Source organism: Trachemys scripta, chromosome 14 (genome assembly GCF_013100865.1).
Source record: "Trachemys scripta elegans isolate TJP31775 chromosome 14, CAS_Tse_1.0, whole genome shotgun sequence".
Classification (NCBI taxonomy): Eukaryota; Metazoa; Chordata; order Testudines; family Emydidae; genus Trachemys; species Trachemys scripta.
The window spans coordinates 28,380,160-28,407,316 of NC_048311.1; the positions used below are offsets into that span (position 1 = coordinate 28,380,160).

The 27,157-nt window shown below is 40.9% G+C and overlaps 1 protein-coding gene across 4 annotated transcripts in view; it reads left to right on the forward strand.

Moving 5' to 3' along the window:
- Window positions 1-27,157, forward strand: part of CEP112 (centrosomal protein 112) — a 290,713-nt gene that overhangs the window by 126,957 nt on the left and 136,599 nt on the right. For all 4 annotated transcript variants that reach the window (XM_034789933.1, XM_034789932.1, XM_034789931.1 and 1 more), the window contains 2 exons: window positions 12,257-12,392; window positions 21,360-21,467. In XM_034789933.1, the coding sequence (XP_034645824.1) occupies window positions 12,257-12,392; window positions 21,360-21,467 (244 nt within the window). The remainder of the gene's footprint in view (window positions 1-12,256; window positions 12,393-21,359; window positions 21,468-27,157) is intronic.

Genomic DNA, 27,157 nt, shown 5'->3' on the forward strand with positions numbered 1-27,157 from the left:
TATCCTTTCCTTGCCCGTTTAGTCAAGTTCCACTTATCCCAGTCACCTCTGCTGAGTTTGAGGGTCAGCCTGCATCTCTATAGACCCTCTCTCTGAATTCACAGGCTGTCTTTTAACCATTTCAGAGTTCTCAGAAGCTGGTTCATACTGGTTTGAGAGTTTCTCCAAAGGGGATCAGAGATAATTTTCCAGCCTTGGATTTCCTGTATTGTCCATTTGAGCACAAAGCAATTAGAATTGTCTAGACTCATTAGCTTTGTTTGCAGGAACCAAGTTAACTGACTTCATACTTAACAAGCAAACCATCAAACATCAAACCCACAGATTATATAAATTATATAAATAAATAACAAAGAGACTTCTAAGAAGGCTCTTAAATATCTGCCACAAAAGTCAAATTTGTATTTGCCCAATGCTGTTACAGCTTAGGGTATGTCTACACTACGGGATTAATCCGAATTTAGATAATTCGGATTTGAGATACAGGTTGTATAAAGTCGAAATGAGTGCGGCCACACTAGCACAGTAATTCGGTGGTGTGCGTCCAAGTACCGGGGCTAGCGTCGATTTCTGCACCGTTGCACTGTGGGTAGCAAATCCATAGCTATCCTATAGTTCCCGCAGTCTCCCGCGCCCATTGGGATTGTGGGTTAAGATCCCAGTGCCTGATGGGACAAAAAACATCGTCGCAGGTGGTTCTGGGTACAGTCTCACTTCCTCCCTCCCTCCCTCCCTCCCTGCATGAAAGCAACGGACGGCAGACAACCATTTTCGCGCCTTTTTTCTTGGGTGGGTGAACACTGCAGACTCCATACCACGGCAAGCATGGAGCCCGCTGAGGTCAAGACAGCACTCATGAATATTGCAAACACCTCGCGCGTTCTCGTGGAGTTTATGCTCAGCCAGGACCAGAAAAACGAGGAGAGGAGGCAGCGGCGGCGGCAGCATGATGAGGACATGGACACAGACACGGATACAGAATTCAGTGAAACCACAGGCCCCGGTGCTTTGGAGATCATGTTGTTAATGGGGCAGATTCTATCCATGGAACGCCGATTCTGGGCCCGGGAAACAAGCACAGACTGGTGGGACCGCATAGTGTTGCAGGTCTGGGACGATTCCCAGTGGCTGCGGAACTTTCGCATGCGTAAGGGCACTTTCATGGAACTTTGTGACTTGCTGTCCCCTGCCCTGAAACGCCAGAATACCAAGATGAGAGCAGCCCTCACAGTTGAGAAGCGCGTGGCGATAGCCCTGTGGAAGCTTGCAACGCCAGACAGCTACCGGTCAGTCGGGAATCAATTTGGAGTGGGCAAATCTACTGTGGGGGCTGCTGTGATGCAAGTAGCCAAAGCAATCACTCAGGTGCTGCTACGAAAGTTAGTGACTCTGGGAAATGTGCAGGCTATAGTGGATGGTTTTGCTGCAATGGGATTCCCTAACTGTGGTGGGGCAATAGACGGAACCCATATCCCTATCTTGGCACCGGAGCACCAAGCCACCGAGTACATAAACCGCAAGGGGTACTTTTCAATGGTGCTGCAAGCACTTGTGGATCACAAGGGACGTTTCACCAACATCAACGCGGGCTGGGCGGGAAGGGTTCATGACGCTCGCGTCTTCAGGAACACTACTCTGTTTAAAGGGCTGCAGCAAGGGACTTACTTTCCGGACCAGAAAATAACCGTTGGGGATGTTGAAATGCCCATAGTTATTCTTGGGGACCCAGCCTACCCCTTAATGCCATGGCTTATGAAGCCATACACAGGCAGCCTGGACAGGAGTCAGGAGCTGTTTAACTACAGGCTAAGCAAGTGCAGAATGGTGGTAGAATGTGCATTTGGCCGTTTAAAAGGCCGCTGGCGTTCATTATTGACTCGCTCTGACCTCAGCCAAAGAAATCTCCCCATTGTTATTTCTGCTTGCTGTGTGCTCCACAATCTCTGTGAAAGTAAGGGGGAGACCTTTATGGCGGGGTGGGAGGCTGAGGCAAATCGCCTGGCTGCTGATTACGCGCAGCCAGACACCAGGGCGATTAGAAGATCACACCATGAAGCGCTGTGCATCAGAGAAGCTTTGAAAACCAGTTTCATGGCTGGCCAGGCTACCGTGTGAAATATCTGTTTGTTTCTCCTTCATGAATACCCTCCCCCTTTACTGACTGATTTTCTGTAAGGAACCCACCCTGCCCCTTCCCCCAGCTTTCTTTCAAACCAAATAAAGTCACTATCATTTAAAAATCATTTATTCTTTATTAATAGATTAGAAAAAGAGGGAGGGAACCCGGGTGGTATTTGGGAGGAGGATTGCTGGGAAGGAAAAAGCCACAAAGAAAAGGTTAAAAAAATGACAGCCTTTTGCTTGGGCTGTCTACTGGGGTGGAATGGGAAGGTGTACGGAGCCTCCCCCCCCGCGTTCTTACACGTCTGGGTGAGGAGGATACGGAACATGGGGAGGGGGGAGGGGGGAACAGGGGCTGAAGCGGCAGTCTGTTTTCCAGCAGCCGTTCCTGAACCTCCACCAGACGCCGGAGCAGCCCCAGCGTTGCATCCTTCATCCTCTGGTCTTCCTGCCGCCATCTCTCATCTCGATCGTCTCTCCTCTCCTCACGTTGGTCCCTCCTCTCCTCACGTTGGTCCCTCCTGTCCTCACGTTCACTGACTTCTTTCCTATACTTTGAAACTGTTTCCTTCCACTCATTCAGATGAGCTCTGTCACTCCTGCTGGATTGCATAATTTCAGAAAACATGTCCTCCCGCGTCTTCTTCTTACGACGCCTTATCTGTGATAACCTTCGGGATGGAGGAGGGAGGCTTGAGGAATTTGCAGCTGCTGTAGGGAGGGGAAAAAAGAGAGAATTGTTTTAAAAGCTACATTTTGCAGAACAATGCTTATACTCTTTCACGGTGACCAACACTGTTCACATTACATAGCACATGTGATTTCTGTGCAAGGTCGCATTTTGCCTCTTAATGCTGAGTGCCTGTGGCTTTGCTGCTAGAGATCAATCACAGGTCTGGGCAACAGAATTCGGCTTGCATGCGGCCATGGTAAGCTTCAGCGCCGTCCGTGCTTTCCAACATACCAAGCATAGCTTGTAGAGTGCTGCAGAAGCCTGGCCAATCTCAGCCAGTTGGGGGGGGGGGCAGTGTGGTGGTGCTTGTCTGGGCCCCTTCAGGCAAGTAGAGTGCTGCGGTTTTTCTGTTAACATTCAGCAGCACCAGAAAACAAACTAACCCTGCAGGAAGATCCCTGCAGGCACCAAACTACCCACCCCCCTGCCGCCGACCCCCCCCCCTCGCCATGAATTCTCTGGGATGATCACAGTACCCTCCCCCCACCGCGTGGCTGGTAACAGGGAAGATCCCTGCTAGCCAAACGCGAAAAACTAACTGCAGGGAAGGATTTATTTTCCGCCACAGGCAAACAGCCCAGTAGGAACGGCCACCTCTGTCCCCTTAATTAAGTTCCCGTATTTCAACCAGGTTACCAGGAGTGATATCACTCTCCTGAGGATTACACAACAAGATAAAGAACGGATGTTGCTTGAATGCCAGCAAACACCGGGACCATACGCTGCCAGGCTTTGTCAGGCAATGATACCAGATTACTTGCTGCAAGCATGGCGTGGTCAAGTGTCCTACCATGGAGGAGGGAATAAGGATGCACTGCCCAGAAACCTTCTGGCAAGGCTTTCGGAGTACCTCCAGGAGAGCTTCATTGAGATGTCCCTGGAGGATTTCCGCTCCATCCCCATACACGTTAACAGACTTTTCCAGTAGCTACAGACTTTTCCAGTAGCTGAACTGACCGCGAATGCAAAGTCAGGCAAAGTAATCATTAAAAACTGTTTGCTTTTAAAACAAGTTTTATATTTTAAAAGGTAAACTCACCTGAGGTCCCTTCCATGGGGTCAGAGTCTTGGGTACTGGCTTGGGAGGCTTGGGAGGGTACTTCAGTCAGGGTGATAAAAAGATCCTGGCTGTTGGGGAGAATGGAGTGCTGTGTGCTCTCTGCAAGCTCATCCTCCTCCTCCTCCTCCTCCTCCTCCTCCTCGGCAGAATCCTCAGGCGTCGAGACTATCCCCGACCCAGAATCCACGAACAAAGGTGGGGTAGTGGTGGCAGCCCCCCCTAGAATTGCATGCAGCTCGGCGTAGTAGCGGCATGTCCGTGGCTCTGACCCGGAGCGACCGTTTGCCTCCTTTGTTTTTTGATAGGCTTGTCTGAGCTCCTTGACCTTCACGCGGCACTGCTCAGAGTCCCTATTGTGGCCTCTCTCCATCATGCCCTTGGAAATTTTTTCAAAAGTTTTTGCATTTCGTCTTTTAGAACGAAGTTCTGCAAGCACTGAATCCTCTCCCCATACAGCGATCAGATCCAGTACCTCCCTCACGGTCCATGCTGGTGCTCTTTTTCGATTATCAGCCTGCATGGTTACCTGTGCTGATGAGGTATCTGTGGTCACCTGTGCTCTCCACGCTGGGCAAACAGGAAATGAAGTTCAAATGTTCGCGGGGCTTTTCCTGTCTACCTGGCCAGTGCATCCGAGTTCGGATTGCTGTCCAGAGCGGTCACAATGATGCACTCTGGGATAGCTCCCGGAGGCCAATACCATCGAATTGCGGCCACACTAACCCTAATTCGAATTGCTAAAATCGATTTTGGCGCTACTCCGCTCGTTGGGGTGGAGTACAGAAATCGATTTAAAGGGCCCTTTACATCGAATTAAATGGCGTCGTTGTGTGGACGGTTACAGGGTTAATTCGAATTAAAGCTGATAAATCCGAATTAAAGTCGTAGTGTAGACCAGGCCTTAGTGAGCGCCTACGCAGAGTTAAGGTGGTTATGAAACCGCATGGGAACTTTAACTGAGAAGTTCCTTTAGTTTTGAAGGGAGTGCTGCATTTGAACTCAAAGCAATTTTTCCTCTCCTAGTCTAGATGAGCTGTGTTGCTGTACGTGGATGGCACTGAAGTGTGTGACACAGCAGTTGAAAAATAGGTTTTAGACAGTGTCCCCTCTCCTATCCCTCACCGTTTTAGACCACATTGCACAAGACAAAAGGGTGGGGGTGATAGAGGAGATCTTTCTATATCGTTGATACTGGCATAAGAAAACTCAAACTGGAAACAGTAGGTTTTATGGAGGTAGTGTCCCAGAGCTGTTTCATCTGCATTATCTTTTAATACATGTAGGGGAAAAACAAGGAAATTGAAACAAAAAGGCATTAAGTTTCAAAAAGTATTTGAGATGTGCTAGAAACCAAATATATATTAAATACAATCTTTTTTTATATACTTTTAATGAATGAACTATTGAATATTTACTACCCATCTGAAATTCTCTGTATTCTTTTGGTAGGAAAGACATGTTAAATCATGAGGACAATTGCATTGAAAAGAATAACAAATTCATAGGTTTGGAAGGGGTCTTGAGAGGTCATCTAATCCAGCCCTTTATGCTGACTCAGGGCCAAGTATATCTAGACCATCCCTGATAGGTATTCGTCTAATCCAGAGGTTCTCAAACTGTGGTCCGTGGACCACCAGTGGTCCGCGAGCTCCATTCAGGTGGTCCACGGTTAGTTCCCTCTAAGGTGTGTGCCTGGGTGGCCGCACATGAGAGAATGAAGGGCCACCCACCTAATTAGTGGAGCCATGCAAGTGTGGCTGTGCTAATTAGGTGCAATGACCCTGGAGAAGACACACATGTAAGGTGAGGTAGTGGCCTTGGGAGGAATAAGGGGTAAGTGGAAGGGGACAGTGTGGTGCGAAGAGGGGGTGGAGGGAATTTGGGATGTGCAGGGCTGCGGCGACCAGAGAAAGAGGCGACTTTCCCCAGCTCCAGGACTGCGGCTGCCAGGGAGAGACGGCCCCCTTTCCCAGCCCCAGCTCAAGGGCTGCCATGGAGGGGGAGAGAGGGCACATTCATTGCATTAGAAAAGTAGGACTATTGATATGAAAATATGAGTTGTGTGCTTTTATTTGCAGAACAAAAAAAGTTTATTATTATTATTAAGGTTTTTTTAATATAGCACTTTTATCCAAAGTGCTTTATAATAGTTAGCTACTGGTACAAACAACATTTGGAAAGATCATTAAGCGGTCCACCAAGATCCTCAGCAATTTTCAAGTGGTCCACGGAAAAAAAAAGGTTGAGAAACCACTGGTCTAATTTGTTCTTTAAAACCTCTAATGACGGGAATTCCACAACCTCCATTGGGAGCCTGTTCCAGTACTTAGTTATCCTTATAGTTAGAAAGTTTTTCTAAATCTCCCTTGCTTCAGTGCAACTCTACAGTGATCCCTGGGTATTATAAATTGCATTGTTTTCTTTTCCTCAATGTTGTTACCTTTTTTTTTTTAAACTACACTGGGATTGTGAAGCTGTTATGGCTTGCTGTCAGCATGCCACTCTCAGAAACTAATAATGATTAAATGTTCCTGTCATTATCCATATTGTAGCTGACTGGTAGCTGGTGTGACTATAAATAACCAATGACTAGATTGTGGCCCTAAAGCAAGCGGATGGTTCCTAAGCCCTCACCTTCCCAGGAACAGCCCTAAAGGCACTGTGTCTCAGATGTCATACCTCTGACTAACAGTCTATCTCTGCATCTTCCTATCTCCTGGGAAGTAATAACATTCTTCTGGCCAACACAGCTGGTAAATTATTACTCTCCTGCACTGGATCTGCTCCAATGACAGTGAGTGGGGAATCTCCATTTAGTCCTCACTCAGCTGCTCCAGGGAGGGTGTAAGTGGGTGACTAGCCTTGCCTACACCTAGTGGCATGAACCTAAAGTCATGGTAGCCCACACTGGGATGTATATAAAAGTTGGATTCTTAATCCACTCTTATTCCCTTGAACAGGCACATAATCCAAGTCAGAATCTGATCCCAAAATTAACATAATGGGCATTATCTAGCTTCCATAGAAAAAGCTCTCCGTGATTTCAGTAGTTGCCAAATGCCTAGGTTAGCCAAATACATCCATTTTAAATGGCAGGAATACTTAGCAGAAGGTAGACTATGCTAATGTGTTACTTTAAAAATTCTTTTTCTTTATTTTTAAGGGAATTGAAGTGGCTGGCACATGACAGATCTCAGGACTGTAAATGAAGCCATCTGTGTTAATGCTGTCTTCACAACTATTTTTTGGGATAGAAAACATAGAAAGGGAGAGAAATTTTGCCTTACTGCGGCATGTTTCACACTGAATTTTAGTACATACACCTTGCTCATAAACTGGATATTTCATACTGTTGTTCTCTGTGTCCATGCCGTTAGGCTTCAGGAAAACACACTCTTCTGTAAAATACATCTTTGTCAAAGTGATTCCTTCATCTCCATTTATAGGTTTCACCAACCTTTATAAGCATTAGGCTGCTCAGTCCCTATAAGTGGGTTTCCACAGCTGCCAGAAATGTAAGAGGACATGGCAAAGAATTTACATAGTCATGAATCTGACTGACTGGTATCATTTTAACAAGAAAACATTAAGGACTGTTATGACCTACAAACTTTCAATATTACTGAAAAACCCTATCAACTACAAATTGTGTGTATGCTGAGCAGTGGGGGTATGAAGTAAAATGAATCACCCAGGAATGTGGTGTGTGTGCTTGTGGGGGTGTGTGAGAGAGAGAGAGAATTCTGAAATGTCATAATGAATAGAAGATTTGTGTTTGGTGGGTTCTTTATGCTGGGAATGGGTTGTTTATAAATTGGCTTATCTTCCCTACCATTCTGCCAGTGTTGTCTTTTTATTTAATTTTTTTTATTGTGTCATATTGTGGTAGGCATCCAAAGGCCCTTGGGAACCTTACTCACAATAATACTGGTTCATACTACATCTGAGAGAGCCTCTTGAGGTTATTCTATCTCATGTAAATCACTGGACCACCACTGTTTTCCATTGATTTGATTTGTAATACTGTAATAGCTTACTGCATTTGATTATTACGTCCAGGAAGACATTCTAGAAGCTAAGGGAAATGATTATGATGAAGCACTAAGGAAAAGTAAATAAAAACATTTTATATTCCATTTATAAATACACTTCACAGTGCTTCTTTCTCAAATTGCCATCCTAGACTTCATAGTCAACTTTAACTGCGATGATTTGTGCTTCTGTAAGACTTCTAATTCTGTTGCCTTACCCTTTATACACTGACACAAGAGGAATTTGCTGCTTTTTTATAAATAAATTGGGGCCAAAGAGTAAATTCACCCTTTTTTTTATATTCATGCCGGCTCAGCTTTAGGGGATTTGAGTGATGTAAGTGTATTGTACTGGGCCCCACAACTAGTACAACAGAAAAAATAATCTTCAAAGTGAATATTTTAGTGCTTCATGCAAAGCACACTGCTCAATGTCTGGGGGAAAAAATAAAGCTGCTCTTACATTTGTGAACCACAGTCCATTGTTGTACATGTTTTCTAAGCTCCAATATAAATCTTAAATGTATAACAAGTAGACAGTACTGACGCCCACACCCTTGAAAAAAATGAAGTCTTATTCCTGATTATAATGAGCATGTTGTATCTGTTCATGGGATTAAATCCTTGAAATAAAGGAAGGTACATAAAATCAGATTTCTAAAGGTTAAGTAGAGTTCATTGCATTTATTTAATAATATTTCAGTATGAAACTCTAGTCTTCAAGGAAGTAGATGCATGAAAACCAATTAGGAAGTTCTCTAATAGCATAAAGACTGACACCTCCTTTTAAATGTAGTTTTATCATCACATTATTGGGTAGACAATGAGTTCCATTGTCTCTTGTGAATTATCGGTGGGGATATGTTTGATAGGCTGTATGTTTGTTTTTACTTCTTATCTGGAATTGATACTAAGGCTTCAGATGGACAGGAGGAGTAAATTGTCTCCCAGGATTCAGTCACCTAGGGTAGGGGCCCTTGGGGAGGATTAGAAAGACACTGAGGTTCCCCTCACGATGTTTCCTCTAAATTAGTTCTCCTAAGCAGCACCTTACTGGTGGCATTTTGCTAGGATCTCTCCAGTTTGTCTGCTTTTGTTACCTCACTTTAAGGAGGTTCTACAATGCACAGGGACCCAGCAGAAAATTAATTCAACCTATGCTGTATTAATTTTCCTGTAGAATCCCAATGGGGCTGGAAGAGGGGGGAATGATGCATGTTCTTCTTATCTCTGCTTTGAGCCTTCTCCTTCCCCAATTTCTACAGGCAGATGCCACCCTCCGCCCCACCCCCAGTGCGTGGATTTCAGGGGGATGATTGAGTCTAGATATGAAGGTAAAGTATCTGGCTCAATGCATGACTCAACTGTCATGTGTCATGTGATAGTGGAAGAGTATTCCGGCAATTGAGCCACACTTAGTACATAATTTGCCTGTGTTTTTGTATTTGTAAACTGTATGAAATATCATTAAATCCATAGCTCCTGACTATCATATGGTATGGTACAACTTAAAATGTAGCCGATCCCTCTGCACATTGAATCTAGAGATAAAATCATATGTTGGTTTTTTGCCACTTATCTGGGTATAATCTTTGGAAAGGGAGAATGGTTTAACAGTTCAAGCATAGAATTAGGAGTCAGGAGTTCCGAGGTCTGTTCCTGGCGCAATCACTGACTTGCTGCGTCATTGGACGATTCGCCTAAACTTGCCATGCCTCAGGTTTCCTGTCAGAAAAATGGGGCTCCCTACCTTCCTCACAGCAATATTTTGAGAGTAACCCAATAATGATTGTAAAGCATTTTGAGAGTCTTGGGTAGAAGTTACCACAGAATTACAAAATGTTATGAATCATCATTATTTTTCTATTTAAAGTGTGAAACATGACAAAAACAAAGGAAATGCCATTAAGTATATGTCAATCTAAAGAACTTGGTCTTCTTGTGAAACATGTGAAAAGTGTGCTAGTGTAAAAGAATATGGGGAGACCTAAATTGTTCAGACAAGATCATAGGGAATGCAAAGGAGGGTGAGCCAACTTAATATGTATATAGTTTTAAAAGTAACTGAGAAGCAATATTTAATTTCATAGGTTAAAATAAGGGACTGTTACAGAAATAAAACAATGTTTTGTATAAAGAAAAAGCAGCTGGTACTAGTTGTTTGTAAAAAGAACAAGCTACTGGTATGTAAGTGGGTTGGAAATGTGGTGCATTAAATTCATGTAGAGGATTGCATCTTTACGCAGTCCATAAAAGGAAACTAGAAAATGGAAATGTTTTGGCATTGAGCATAAAGAATGTTTGCCTAAGGGTTATATATACCAGCTAACAATATTACGGCGAGAGCATAAAAAGGCTAAGGTGGTTGACAAAGAAAAATGGCAGAACTGTTTTCACAAGGATATTTCCAATGTATTACGTGAGAAAAATCTAACAAAGTATCATAATTAAAATTAGCATGTAAGTCTGTTTGTTGTGCCCAGTTCCTTTTTTACATGGAGGGGAGGAAAAATAGGTATGCTCTATATAAGGCTGGGTCTACACTACCCGCCTGAATTGGCGGGTAGAAATCGACCTCTCGGGGATCGATTTATCGCGTCCCGATGGGACACGACAATCGATCCCCGAATCGACGCTCTTACTCCACCAGCGGAGGTGGGAGTAAGCGCCGTCGACGGGAAGCCGCAGAGGTCGATTTTGCCGCTGTCCCTACAGCGGGGTAAGTCGGCTGCGATACGTCGAATTCAGCTACGCTATTCACGTAGCTGAATTTGCGTATCTTAAATCGACTCCCCCTCCACCCCCCGTAGTGACGATGTAGCCTAAGAGAATTCTCAGTCTCTTACGTCTGAGTTGTCCTACAGTAATACAGGTCAGCAGAAATATAGGGTATTTTTTAAAATATATTTTTGTTGTTACATGACCATGTAGTTTTCTGTGTGTATTTAGCCATAACCTACAACAGTTATTTGATCTTTTTGAGGATAGAATCCTCTCCTGATCCCCCCAACTTGTGAAGATTTAAGATGCTTTCTTTGTCAAAGTTTGTTATGAAAGCAATAGAAGCGGGTGGGAATGCAGCAAATTCCAGCATATTGGAGTTGGCAGCTCCCAGACCTTTATTAAAAGATTGCTTGTTGATAGCGAGCTCAGTGCTGGCAGGGTGATGGGATAGATAACTGTTGGTCTTTTCCATCTCTAACGTGTCTGATTTTGATGGCAATCATTTCAGTCAAGAAATGGGATATTCACCATAAGGGGCTATCCCTGCGTATAAAATGAAAATGTGAACCAGAACCACCTAGTAGATCCAGGCCTTGTTTTAACTATTTTTCTGTTGCCATTTATGCCACCATGCTATGCCTCTCTATACTAAAAGGTGTTTGTATGATCTGGCCTTTGATATTAAAAATGTAATATCCTTAAACATTTCCTATTAACTTATTTTTCTTCCTTTCAAAAGTTTGCATCAAAATGTTTAAAAATTATTTACGAATTAGGACAGTGATATGTCAGTACAGTGGCAGATGCCTATGATTTTTTGCTTATGTATATATTTTCATCTGTATATCGTGATAGTTTTGTTACATCTTGATAATTTGTAAATATTTTAAAAATAACAATGCAAATATGTGTACAGGTTCCTAAAAATAGTAGTTCGTTCTTTGATATATTAAGATACAGTGCCTTGGGATAATAAGACTTGGAAATTTAACTCATATCACTTCTGTAAAGGCTGAATGGATGTCATAGTATTAAGGGTTTTCACTAGATTTGACTATGCAGGTACCATATGCCTCATGTTTTCAACACTTAATATTTTGATATATGCCAGGCGGTTGAATAATCCTGTCTCCCCCTTGGCAGAGATGGTACAGGGGACATGATCAGTTAATGGAACAATATAGTCTTACTGCAAAGCCTTTTTTTTTTTTTTTTTCATTTAAATATCAGTGGAAGATACATTATAGTTATTGAAGGAAAGGTTAAAGAAAAAGTTTATATGTGGCACAATAAAGCTGTGTCATTTAACCTGTTGTATCTTAATTGAAGGCAGTGTTGCTTTCATGATATCCGTATTGGGTTGCTAAATCCAATAAGAGAAAGTGAAAATCATGCTAGACTTCTTACCCAGGTTACTGTTCTGTTCTTCAAAGTATTACTAAGGAAAGTTTTGGGCATAAGCTGGGACAGAAAATTGAAACCTGAATACTATTTTAAACTGATAGGGTTAAAGGCCTTTCTTTTACACCAGCACACTTGTTCTTTTATTTGATACTTGAACTCTGAAAATGTTCTGTGACTTTCTAGGGAGAAGGAGGAGCAGCTGACTCGGGTGACAGAGGTACAGAGGCTGCAGGCCCAGCAGGCAGATGCTGCCCTGGAGGAGTTTAAGCGGCAGGTGGAGCTGAACTCAGAAAAAGTCTATGCTGAAATGAAACAGCAGGTGAGAAGGTCACAATGCCAGCCTTTCTGAAACGCTGTCTCAGTAGGATAGCATATTCTGATCTTCTAATGCCAGAAACATGTTTCACTTGATAGTGCTACATCAAAATCTTTCACAATGTAGTGACTTTGCTAGCAAGTCAGAGGGGGCTGTTAGCAGTTGATTCATCTTTATAAGAAAGCCAGAATTGTCATTGTTACACAGCTATCTACAGTTGTATTACTGATTAGAGCTTTTCCAGGATTCAGAGTAAAATGTCTTAGTCTATATACTTTTATGGAACAGTGTCTATACTTTCCCACTTTTTCAACTTTGTCTCTCTGGCTATTCTTTTAGGGACATGTCATTCTCCTATTAATGGGAATTTTGCAATAGTTTCAATGAGAACAGAGCCAGGCTCATTCTAATGGTGGTCACTGATGAGCAGATGACAACAAAAGCCTTTTTCCCACTTGAAAATTACTATTAACGATCATTTATTTACATACTACTTCGTGTGATAGTCATTTTGCAGAACAAACTAGATTAATGTATTGTCCCAAAGGAGCTTAGAGATATCACACGAGTGAGAATAATGAACAGTAGAGTGGGAAGAGATGAGAAATAAAGGGAGACGCAGGTACATGGAGTGGCCTACTAATGTCATAAAAATGCTTATGGTATCTCAGTCTAGTGAATTGACCTGATTCATTCTGCCTTGCCAACTTGCCTCTTTAATGGGAAAATCCAGTTGTTTCTTATTACAGGATGATGTAGCATGAGACTTACAATGGATTTAAGGGGCAACTGGTGGTAAAGCACCTTGGTGAACAGTTCTATAAACTAGAGATTGCTTCAGTTCTGAGGCTTTCCTCTTGCTCTTGCATTGGAGAGCAATAGAAATAGTGGAAGATGTGATCTTGTTGCAGTTGTCACTTCTAGCCATCCATAGATTTCTGTAAAATATTATTTGTGCTTCAGAATTGTTTGGGATGAAAGGAGCTATATGAATGTATGATACTATAAGTATCAACAACTTCTTAAAGGGATCGCTTCCGCATAATCCATATACAGCCTAGAGAGAGATAAGATTTTTTGTTTACTGTTTTGTTTCAGTATGATTTGGTAAAATGATGGAAAAAGAGTAAAAATGATATAAATATTTACCGGTAACTGAAATGAAGTATAGCATAAACATAATTGAGATAAATACTATACAGATATATACGTCTTATTCAGAAATCATTAACTTTTAAATTCATATTAGTGGTGTAATACGAACCAAATATTGGTGAGAAACAAAGCAGTAGTGCTAGAAATTTGATTGCTTATTTTGTTGAAAAGAATGAAAACCTTTCAACTTTGCATGCAGTCTATATTTTTAACAATTGTTGTTTTTGTTGTGAAATGCTGGTTTTGCTTCTTTCAAAATTTTCAGTATAAAAGCGGCAGAGCTGTAAGGCATCTTCTGTTTTAAAAGTCTTGTACAGAGAGCAGATAATGGAATTTTGAAATAAAAAAGCGGAGTCTGTTTTGAAAAGGCAACTTTTATTTTGCAAACTAGACCCATCAGGGCAATAAAACAGGCCCTAAAATTTCAAAGTCACTGTCCTACATTTTTCTCTAATCTGAATCTCTCCTTTTTTACTTAAATTACTACATTTTACTTCTGCTCCAAGTGAGAAATATATTTTCATTCTTATTGAAGATATGGTTTCATTGAGCCAGAAAGATTGGGCTCATGATTTAATTATTTTCAAGAAAAAGTTTGCGCAAAATAATCCTGAAAATACATTCATCATGAAGTGTGTGGGTTTTTTTTTAATTTCCTTAAAAAGGAAACAAAAATCTGAAATGCTCCAGGAAATTTAAAAATACATTTCATTGAATTCCATAAAACTGCTATGTATTTTTTTCATTTTCTATGTGCTGAATACCATTCCATTTGTATGTTAAATAGAGAGAGAGAAAATGTATTTAAGATAACAAAACTGTTCTTTCTTTTGGCTTCATTCACTGATGCCTCAGTCCAGGTTCGTGATACCTTCAGCTTCATCCAAAGTATTGTTGTGAAGGCCAAGATTATAATAGGGTTCAAAAAAGAACTAGATAAATCCATGGAGGATAGGTCCATCATTGGTTATTAGGATTGGCAGAGATGCAAAACCATGCCTTGAAGTGTCCCTAGCCTTTGTTTGCCAGAAGCTGGGAATGGGTGACAGGGGATGGATCACTTGATGATTACCTGTTCTGGTCGTTCCCTCTGACGCACCTGGAACTGGCCACTGTGAAGATAGGATAGTGGGCTGGATAGACCATTGGTCTGACCCAGTATGGCTGTTCTTATATTCTTATTGAATTGTGGTGAGAGACTGCCTTATGACAATGTCAAGCAGTGGTTTGTATGGTCTTACTGAATGGAAATGGTGGATAGTGCTCAATAATTGACTAGTTTTGTTCATGAGCAAATATCATGGTGTGAAACAATGGTGAAGAAAGAAATATAGAAGCTATCTAAGACAGTAAAATATTTATGTGATTTATTTTAATTCATCAAAGAGATAAAATGTTAATGGCCAAATTGTCAAAGGAGCTTTCTGAATGGCGCTGCAAAACCCTACATTCATGTAGGCAAATAGTCCCACCTGCATGCATTTACCCTCTATTTTCTGCAGTTGCTAGTTTTAAAATGAGTAGTTTAGGATGCTTCTTTGAAAATTTGACTGAATATCCTCTTTGCTATAGCAGGCTGCCCTAGTTATTATCATCATTGTGATCTTCTCTTTCTTTTTATTTGTATTACGGTTTCGCCCAGAGAGCTGAAAGAAATTTGGGGCTCTCTGTATTAGGAGTTGAACAGATAGATAGGAAAACCCTGCCTTGTCCTGAGGAGCTTACAGGTTGGGGCATGCAGATAATGGCTTGTGTTCAGTATTGAACTGATTTTCTTGTCAAAGAAAGAACAACTCAAAGACCAAATCCTTTTAATTCCCTGTCTTAGATAACTGCATTTGACGTATAGCTTCGGAAGTGTCATTAGTCTAGTGCTAGCTACTGCTGTTTCACTGTAAGAATGCTGTCAGTGTAGACCTATTCTGGAGGAAGTTCTCCTCACCTGAGGGTACATCTACACTACAGCGGGGAGTCGATTTAAGATACGCAAATTCAGCTACGTGAATAGCGTAGCTGAATTTGACGTATTGCAGCCGACTTACTCCGTTGTGAGGACGGCGGCAAAATCGACTTCTGCCGCTTTTTGTCGGCGGCGCTTACTACCACCTCCGCTGGTGGAGTTAGAGCGCCGATTCGGGGATCGATTGTCGCGTCCCAACGGGACGCGATAAATCGATCCCCGAGAGGTCGATTTCTACCCGCCGATTCAGGCGGGTAGTATAGACCAGACCTGAGACAGACTCACCACAAGCTGGAACTTTGGGGATAGAGTGAGGAAAAAAATGGAAGAATTCCTTGTCTGTGGTACATGAAACCACCACCACCTAAGGCAGTGGTTCTCAAACTTTTATGCTGGTGACCCCTTTCACATAGCAAGCCTCCGAGTGTGACCCCCCCATATAAAATAAAAACACTTTTTATATATTTAACACCATTATAAATGCTGGAGGCTAAGTGGGGTTTGGGGTGGAGGCTGACAGCTTAGACCCTCCATGTAATAACCTTGCGACCCCCTGAGGGGTCCTGACCCCCAATTTGAGAACCCCTGACCTAAGGCATTATCCACCTGATGTGTAAGACATTAGCAAGGTTGTTAAATTACATAATGATGAGAGAAATCCATCACAAGTGAGGAACTGCAAAACAAATGCTTACACAACATTCTTTATTTGGCTCATCATTGTGCTTTGTTATTACAGGAGTTCCAGTGCAGTATGAGAGTATGTGTTTTACTATGTGCTGTTGTACTTAGGCCTGGGAAAATGAGTTAAGCAATAGTTAGCCATAATTTTTAATCTTCATGCTCTTATTGGTTTGTATCAGTCTTTGTTTAATTTTTGTGTGTTTTGCATACTGACTCGGATTGTAGTTTCCATCATTGGGATGTTATATTTTAATTTCATAAACACTCAACACGCTAAGGTTAAACAATGAAAAATTGTAATAGTGAAACACTGTGTAAAATGATACGCTAATTTAAAGAAATTTGTTCATAGCTGAGAATTTCTTTTTTTAACATAAGAATGGCCACACTGGGTCAGATCAAAGGTCCATGTAGCCCAGTATCCTGTCTTCTGACAGCGGCCAATGCCAGGTGCCCCAGAGGCAATGAACAAAACAGGTAATCATCAAGTGATCCATCCCTTGTCGCCCATTCCCAGCTTCTGGTAAACGGAGGCTAGGGACACCATCCCTGCCCATCCTGGCTAATAGCCATTGATGGACCTATCCTTCATGAATTTATCTAATTCTTTTTTGAACTAGATATGCAGTAGATGTTCACATTTTTACTGTTTGAACTAACCAACTGTTAAACACTTTGTCTGTATGTATATTTCAGATATTATTGATTTTAAGGCAGAATTCTGACTAGTTTTACGGCATGAGTAGTCTGTGACTTCAGTAAGTAGTAAGGTACTATTCAATGAACAAGAGCATCAGAATATGGTCCTTAATGTTAAAACTTAAACGTACTGAGGCAAATTATGCACTCAGTAAAACCAATGTAAATCTGGACTGACTCCCTCGAACCTAGACTGTAGGAACCGTTTGGGGCAAACAGGTGGGCGAAGCGGGAGGTTCAGCTACCCACCTTTTACTCCCATTGATTTTGTGAGAGCTGTAGGTTATTAACACCTATTGATATCAGGCCCACAACGAACAAATAGATACATTAAGAGCTGATAAGTATTACCTTACATGGAGGTAGTCCTATTGTTGACTATTATAAAATTTTAGTATTATGCAAATTATTTGATATATGAGAGCTGTGCTGTGCTTGTCTGAGTAAATGTCTATGTAGTGATTTAGGAGAAGATTTTTGATAGAGGATTTTTTTTTTTTTTTTTAGAATTTACACTGTTAATATAACAGGCATTCCATTAATGTGTGGTCTAACCTTATTTTGCTCACAGTACAACAGAAAGACGTCTCCATCTGGACATCATTTATTAACACTTGATCTATATGATTGTTGTGGTAAAACTTGACATTTTGGGAGAATCAGCACTTTGGCAACTCTTTGATTTAAGCAAATTTCCAGCCATCTAACTAGCTCCCTCCCTGCCCCCAATGCTGCCCATTTGATTTTGAAATGCTTAATTAGGCACAGTGGAATGTCTGTTTATTTCTTGTACTTTATTGGAAAGAATTAGATTGGCAATAAAATTTTGCCTTGAAATACCTTGACAATTTCTGGTTTAATGCTGAAATTTTCAGTGTTTTTTTTTTTAAATTGATGATTGTGGGGGAAAAAATATCCCTAACACAAGTGCCCATTTACCATTGGTGATTTGTCTGTGAAGGACTGAAATGAATTGAAGTGAAAGTAGCAAAGTATATGGGCATATTTCAAAGGATCATGTCATTACTTAGAAAGTAGTCTCTAATGGCAGAAAAAATTAGAATATTTTTGAGCGTTTTGGTGGAGAGCATTAAATGGATGTTGCATCTACTAAGAATTATCTTTGGATTTACTGTTTAATGAGAGCTTCATCGTGCCAAGCCTTTTGTGACCATATAGAGGAGTAGAAGCAAGTAAGAATCCCCTTTCCCTTGCATGGCCACTTAAGGTCTGCCTGTATTGCAACTCTGGTGCTAGGGGGGAGAACAAAGGGCTGTGTGCCAAATGCTTCCCTTCAGAGCAGAGAGGGAACAGGCAATAGATGGAGCAATGATTTCTCCTATGCAAGCTTCAGCCAGTGGATCTGACTGGCCAGTTGGAGAGGATTATGGTCCACCCCACAAACGGGTGTCACAAATTACTCTCCAGCCTCTTGGGTATATGTTCGCCTGTGCAACCCCTGGCAGCAGGCCTCCCACCCCAGGTCGACAGACTTGGCTTACGGAGTTTGAGCAACTTCTTTAAAAATAGCTGTGTAGAGGGCCCTTTGAAGTTGCATCTTGGGCTGGAACTTGGGCTTTGTAGACTACCCCCTTCCTTAGGCTTCAGAGTCTGAGCACCAGTCTCCAGCACGGTCTGTACAGCTATTTGTAGTGCGGTAGTGTGATCCTGAGTCTGTCAACCCTGGCTGGGGGGCTTGCTGCTGCTGTCTGGTATCTCTGAAACACAGTGCCTCCTCTTATTCTGAGGTGCTCAGGTAGCCCAGCTAGTTTACCCCTGGGTTTCTAACATAGCGCTGTGGGATTAATTATACCAAAAATACTCCAGTTGACTAATTCTTTTGCTTTCAGTGGGGCACCTTTCAGAGTAAGGTACTGTACTACCCCGTGTGACGAGTGGGGCAGAATTGGGCCCTATATGTTCATCCTAAACGTAAATGGAAAACTCAGATGTCAATTGCGCATTCCTTCTTGACAGAGCAAATCAGTTTATGCTTTGCCTTTATTAAGCATATAGCACACTTTTCTGTATAACGAGTATTTCAAGGCTATTGTTTTTCAGCTAAGACATGTCAAACCATGTTGTAAATGTTGATAGCAAGTGGCAGTCATGCCTTCTAAACTTCTAAGTTATCAAGCAGTTCAGAATATAGGGATTGTTCCTGAGCAGTACTGAACTCTTCAAACTCTCATTGACTTCAGTGAGGCTTGCAGGTTATGAACCTCTTGGGGTCAAGTTCATAAAGAGCAAATGATAATGTAAGCAATTGTAGGAAACTATGCTACAGTGATTAAGCTTCAAGTAGTACTTCAGAGAAACAATACTGAAGCTCTCTTTTCACCCGTCCTTTCTCATTTCCCCTCCACACATGCACCCAATTCTCAAATAAGCTACATATGTTCTTCCAAAGACAAAGTGATATAATATTGGAGCAAATGCCATTGCTTTCTCCTAGTTGGATAGAGCATAGAATGACCTACTGACATCATAAAATGGAATCTTTAGTAACTATAGTAACACTGGACTCTGAACAGCCCTGCAAATATTAAACTTCTGAAATCCTCTTTTCATTGTAATGTTAATTAAGGAAGTAACAAATGGAGTGGGGTCTGCCATTATCAGTTAGTATAATTGATATTTGGTTTATTTATTCATGTAATTTATGACTTTGAGATATCACTTGCCATCTGCTTCTTATTTTTCAATAAGCTCATGGTTATTAAGTCATCTGATGTCCATTAGATGGGTGACTGAAACAATTTCAACTTTAAGCTCAGTTTTGTTTTTTCCTGATCTAGGTGGCTGTCCTGTGACAAAACTTCATGTATTGGTGTTTATGTGGGTATAAATATAACTGATGTTTTCATACATGCTGCTTCGAGCATTAGCCAGTTGATTTTAATAGCATACACTGCATGCTGCATCAAAGACAAAGGGAGAAAAATCAGACTGGTTTATAGAAGTTTAGATTAAAAGCACTGTATACACATCACTCACAAAAGAAAAGTATTTACAAAGCCAAATAGTAACTGCCAAAAAATGAATAAACAGAATATGTGACAATATTTTGGCTCTAGTATTTGTTGGGATTGGCAAATGAGAATCAGAAAACCTCATTGCACTTTATGGCCAATATGCATACTCTGTGCTAGAGATTAAATAACAGAAACATATTGTTTTATTTGTAGAGTTTATATAATATATTACTTTATTTGTATACATTTTCGGTGTCAATTTTTAGAACATTTTCATTATTAAAAAGATTCTTTTAATATTTTGGACTTTATTTTGCTTTAGTTTTTCATTTATGTAAAGTGTAGTTGGGGAAAAATTAAGGGGCCTCCCTTTCTTTGATGTATGAGATGGGGAAATAAAGGGCTACAAGGATGGGTCTAAACTGGATTGAGAGGAGAGAGAAGGTGATGATAGCAACGGAGGTCCCTCTTTTAAGGGCTTACTCGGGGTGGGGGGGAGGGGAGAGACACGGAAGAGAGGCATTGCTGTTTGTGCTCCGCCTGCAGTTCATCCCCTTCCTATATCTGGGAAAACAATTCCTGGCCATGCATCTTTCCCTTTACTTGAGATAACTTTTAATTAAAATGGCTTCCCCATTGTTAGTGATCACTTTCCTCCTCCTTATCTGGCTTAGAAGTGGCATTGGAACCCATTGGCAAATACATCTATGGGCACTCCTTTAGGCCAAATAGGAATTTTAGCTTGGGGTACAGAAATTCATTGTTTTTCTTCTTCTGTTACGGCCGATGGACTTGCAGCAGAAAGTGGATTCCTTATAGCTATATTCCCTTTCCCTCTTCTACCCCCTTTAGGGAGGTACTGCTACTTAGGTTGGGAACTAGATCTAAAAGGAATTGGTGGGTAAGAAGTGAGGTGTCGTATTGTATGTACATAAACCCTTGGAAATGTGACACAGAACTGATAGTTGTGCTTTTGATACAAAAGCTTTTGTTAACTGAGTTATGAAATTGCTTCCTTGATACCATGTAGGGGAATCTGTGTGACTGGTTATTCATACGCAATGACTGTTTTCGGAGAACCTGCTGCCAAATAATTCTCCTTTAAGGTTCTTTACTGATTTTAAGATAAATTTATTTTAAATGTATAGATTGTGCATCCAACTCAGTCAAATTACTTCCACTAAATTTCAACAAGCAGTATATTTTAAAAAAAATATTTTTAGTCATGTATAAATAATATTCAGTTGATTTTTGTGGGATGCTACAACTAGTGAATGAAAAATAAGACCATGCATGCTAGTCAGAAACAGGTGATATATTTGTGTAACTAACTAATGATCCTCAATATACTGATATGTTCATTTCCTTACAAATGGGGATTTTTTTATTGACTTTTATCTTCAGGTCTTTGATTAGCCATCATCTATCAAAAATGTGTCAAAATGTGTTAGAAGCTATACATTTAAAAACTAAATATTCCCTTTGTTTACCTTGTAGATGGAAAAGGTGGAATCAGATCTAAGCAGATCAAAATCTCTCCGTGAAAAGCAGTCAAAAGAATTCTCTTGGCAGTTGGAAGAACTCAAACAAAGATATGAGCAACAGGTCAGTCTGCCATTTTTATTTGGTGAGACAAGGTGGGTGAGGTAATATTTTTTATTGGACCAACAAAAGTTAGTCCAGTAAAAGATATTATCTCACCCACTTTGTCTTTCCAATCTCCTGGGACCAACGCAGCTGCATTTTTATTTGGTGGTATTTGTCTTTTCAGGGTAGTCAGTGTAGTCCGTTCCAGCATCCAGCCTAGTCTTGGTCTGACTCGCTCATTATGTTGGCATTCTTTCCTTTCTGTCAAAGCTGGCTACTCTGTTTGCAAAGCCATGCATTAATTACAAAAGCTCCTTGTTTTCTCTACATCTGCTTTGCTATCTCTGGGCACTGACTATTTCCTAAAGGATTCCCAGCCCTACAAAAATAAAAAATGCATTTATAAAAAATAAAATGGCTTGACTGCCCCTGTCTATTTTTTTCTCTTTTTAAAAAAATTAGATAATTTAGTATGTCTATTCTTCTTTTTAATATTTTAATTCATTTTTTGGTACAAACTGTGTTTTTAGAAAAGATTCTTATTTAAGTGTAGTCCGTTTATCATTTTAAAGATGTAATAAGCTTTTTCAGTGCTTAATTTTGATAGGCAGTTACAGTAGCTCTCTGGCTTACAGGATGCACTAGCTTGCTTCTGCTTATTGTAGGAAGCTTCTTATATTTCTGTTCCTTTCCCTTTCACAACTACTGTGGCTCTTCAGTAACACCTTTTGGGGGCTGAAAGGATGAAGCCATCTTATGGGCTGCTGCAGCAGCAGCATTATCTTCTAAATAAAGGACTTCTTTCTGATTTATAGCAATGATATGATAGCTCCATAAGCTGCATGTAATCCATTATCTAGATTTTTGGGCCAATACAAGTTTGTATTTCCGTGAGGGAAACCTAGATTCAGTTCCCTGCCCAGATTTGTGTCTCCAGGCTAGCATGAGCAGGAAGTATTGCAGAGGGAACACATTCAGCCCTCGGAAGTATGGGAAGAGATCACCCTGGCTTAACCAGGAGATCTTCAATGATCTAAAAATCAAAAAAGTCCTACAAAAAGTGGAAACTAGGTCAAATGACAAAGGATGAATATAAAGAACTAACACAAGTATGTAGGGACAAAATTGGAAAGGCCAAGGCACAAAACAAGATCAAACTAGCTAGAGACATAAAGGGTAACAAGAAAACATTTTACAAGTACATTAGAAGCAAGAGGAAGACCAAGGACAGGGTAGGCCCGTTACTCAATAGGGTGGGTGGGAAATAATAACAGAAAATGTGGAAATGGCAGAGGTGCTTAATGACCTCTTTGTTTCGGTTTTCACCAAGAAGATCGGACGTCTAACATAGTGAATACCAGTGAAAATGAGGTGGGATCAGAAGAGGCTAAAATAGGGAAAGAACTAGTTAAAAATTACTTACAAATTAGATGTCTTCAAGTCACCAGGGCCTCATGAAATGCATCCTAGCATACTCAAGGAGCTGACTGAGGAGATATCTGAGCCATTAACGATATCTTTGAAAAGTCATGGAAGACTGGAGAGATTCCAGATGACTGGAAAAGGGCAAATATAGTGCCAATCTATAAGAAGGGAAATAAGCACAACCCGGGGAATTACAGACCAGTCAGCTTAACTTCTGTACCTACAAAGATAATGGAGCAAATAATTTAGCAATCAACTTGCAAACATCTAGAAGATGATAAGGTGATAAGTGACAGCACAGATTTGTCAAAAACAAATAGTGTCAAACCAACTTGATAGCTTTCTTTGATAGGGTAACAAACCTTGTGGATAGGCGGGAAGCGGTAGACGTGGTACATCTTGACTTTAGTAAATCTTTTGATACTGTCTTGCATGACCTTCTTATAAACAAACTAAGGAAATGCAACCTAGATGGAGCTACTATACGGTGGGTGCAAAACTGGTTGGAAAACCGTTCCGAGAAAGTAGTTATCAGTGGTTCACAGTCATGCTGGAAGGACATAACGAGTGGGGTCCCGCAGGGATCAGTTCTGGGTCCGGTTCTGTTCAATATCTTCATCAATAATTTAGATAATGGCATAGAGAGTACACTTATAAAGTTTGCAGACGATACCAAGCTGGGAGGGGTTGCAAGTGCTTTGGAGGATAGGATTAAAATTCAAAATGATCTGGACAATCTGGAGAAATGGTCTGAAGTAAATAGGATGACATTCAGTAAGGACACATGCAAAATACTCCACATAGGAAGGAACAATCAGTTGCACCCATACAAAATGGGAAATGACTACCTAGGAAGGAGTACTCTGGAAAGAGATCTGGGGGTCATAGTGGACCACAAGCTAAATATGAGTCAACAATGTAATGCTGTTGCAAAGAAAGCGAATATCCTTCTGGGATTATTAGCAGGAGTAAGCAAGACAGGAGAAGTAATTCTTCCGCTATACTCCGCGCTGATTAGACCTCAACAGGAGTATTGTGTCCAGTTCTGGGTGCCACATTTCAGGAAGGATGTGGACAAATTGGAGAGAATCCAGAGAAGAGTGACAAAAATGAGTAAAGGTCTAGAAAACATGACGTATGAGGGAAAATTGAAAAAATTGAGTTTGTTTAGTCTGGAAAAGAGAAGACAGAGAGGGGACATCATAACAGTTTTCAAGTACGTAAAAGATTATTACAAGGGGGAGGGAGAAAAATTGTATTTCTTAACCTCTGAGGATAGGACAAGAAGCAATGGGCTTAAACTGCAACAAAGGAGGTTTAGAGTGGATATTAGGAAAAGCTTCCTAACTGTCAGGGTGGTTAAACACTGGAATAAATTGGCTAGGGAGATTGTGGAATCTCCATCATTGGGGATTTTTAAAAACAGGTTAGACAAACACCTGTCAGAGATAGTCTAGATAATACTTAGTCTTGCCATGAGTGCAGGGGACTGGACTAGATGACCTCTCAAGGTCCCTTCCAGTGCTATGTTTCTATGATATTTGGGTTGCCTCACTATATCTAGAAGCAGTTGAGCAGTTGAGGGATGGGATATCTTTACTAGGTCCTGAAAGAGGGTCCTGTCCAGAGCTTGGGTGGAACAATAATGCTTGTGATATGCCACTTTGAAGGTAAATTAAATTAAAGAGACTAGATGGTTTCAAATCAGAGTCTGACACATCCCCACACAGAATTGTCATGGTTACCAGACATGATGTCACTATGTATACTGTGAAGGGTTTGACTGACACATAATGTAACTATAGTAATATGCAGGTATTAAGGCTTTATATTGCCACATTGGAACAATTATAGCTATAAATACCTATGAGTCTCCCATTTTTATTTTACCAATGATTCACGAATAGTCAGGGTTCCACTTTTTTTTTAATTCCAAAGTTGGTCTCCTGTGTGTACAGAGCCCATCAATAAGAGCATAGTTATGATTCCTGTCCATCACAATTAAGTAAAAGCTACCTGTAGTAAATGGATAGGGAGCACTAATATGTTTACCCTATTGCTAGTAGAGCATGGCAATAAGTTTTTGTTTCTTACACATGGAAAGACCATTGCAGAGGTTACTTGCATTAGTGGATTAGTGATCCGATGGTTAAGGAGATTACAGAAATAAATAAGATAGCAAGAAAGTTGCATGAACCAAAGCCCAGGGATGGAGTAAATTAGTGTATATGAACTAAGATGAAACTCTGTACAGCAGCAACCAGGCTATGTGTAGTAAATCAAAATCTTCAGGAGCACAAGAAGTAGCAGATCATTTTTCTCACAAAAGTAAAGACGATTGTGTTGTATTGTCAGACTGAATTGCGTTAGTCCAAGGTCATGTTTGAATTCAAGCTTTGGTGTTATGTGGTAGTTTGACATACTGTAATAATCTGGATGCCTTATCTAATTTTGCAGTTATGATTAGATAGGTATTGCTACTGTGCTCCATCTATAGTAGAGTCGTCTTGGGAGAGTGAAGCCTATACCTCATCTTGGTAGCTGTTTAAGGTACATACTTTGCTTTTTGTACGATGAACTAACATGAGGTTTCCGGGACCACTGATACAGTTGGGTGGCAAAGGACATTTGGTCTGCTGACTTTAAATTACTACTTTTATCTTATGACAAAGTTCTAAGTCAACTCTAAGAACAATCTGAAGATCTTAAAATCTTGATCTAAAAGTCAAAACAAAATCCCGAAGCTCTGTGTTTCCCAGTTGAAATGGTTTCGTTATTAACTAGCGTGAAGATTATTTTTACTACTTCGTTTTTATAGGCCAAGAGAGTATGTCATAAAAATGGGGAGGGAGTGTTATACCATGTTACTCTAAGGGCTGGTCTACACTGGGGAGGGGGGGTCGATCCAAGATACACAACTTCAGCTACGCGAATAGCATAGCTATTGGATCGAATTACCTGGGGTCCAGACGCCGCAGGATTGACGGCCACGGCTCTCTCGTCGACTGCGCTACTGCCGCTCGCTCTGGTGGAGTTCCGGAGTCGACGGTGAACGCGTTCGGGGATCGATATATTGCGTCTTAACGAGATGCGATATATCGATCCCGGATAAATCAATTGCTACCCGCCGATACGGCGGGTAGTGAAGACGTACCCTAAGTCTGTGATCACTTTCCGTCTTTAATTAGTTGTATGATGTTGCTGGGCGTTGCTTGAACAGTTGTCACATTTGACTCTAGAGTGAGTTGCAGTTCAGTGGTTGACGAAGTGCTTTCTGAGGTAATTTGAATGGTTTTGGAACTAATCCTTCATTACTAAGCGTGCTGGTTTCTTCAAGTAAAGAGCACTATGCTCAGCAGTAAGTGTTTAATGGACTGGGTCCTTTGTTTATAAGCACCTGGGGATGGAAAGCAATATTTAAATATCAGATCATAAGATCATTAATCTTTTAAATAGGTTGGGATAAAGAACAGAGATCTTTCATAGTGGGTACCCCATTTTTTTACTATTTGCATTATTTAGCCTAAAACTGGCTGTGTGACATCTTGGTAAAAGGCAACGTTATTTTCTGCAGTAGTAGTATTGGAGTCCAGTTTCAGACACTGCAGACCTGAGTTAATCTTGCTTTCATACTGGTTTAGCAATCAGATTGTTAATTAATCATTTAATAATTTAAATTGTTCTTTAGCTTCCATTTTAAAGTTCATATTAAAACGGGGGGAATTAGTTCATAATCCTATACATGGATTCTGATATGCTAATGTTAGTAAATTGCTCTTCAATAAAGTAGCTCAGAAATGCCAAAGATACTTGAAAAAATTTTTTTTTTGAAATGAACATTTTGGGGCAGATTCGATGTTCATCCACAGCTCTCCTCATCACAGGAATGGAGTCGGGGCCAAAGGTGGCTTTAAGCCCCCTGTTGTTTCTCGCCACCTTTGCAATCTGTCCAAGGGGCCTGCCTGGCCCCAGTGTAAATGAAGGCAGTGTGAGGACTAACTGCTCCAACTTATGCTCAGCCAAGAATAACTATGCTCTCTTCTCCCAACATCCTCCTTACATCAGATGGGATTGCTACAGGTGTTTGGTCTAGGTCCTTTCCAGTAGATCTGCTCAACCAGGACATGAATATTCTTTGGGGATGGTTTCAGCAATTATAATGACCTCTTTACACCATCAGAGTGACATAAAGGAGCTGGAGAGACTTTTTTTGTGTGTGTGCATTATAGATGTGGGTATAGACACTTCTTAGCATGTGGCCTTTCAGAACATTGTGTTTAGCA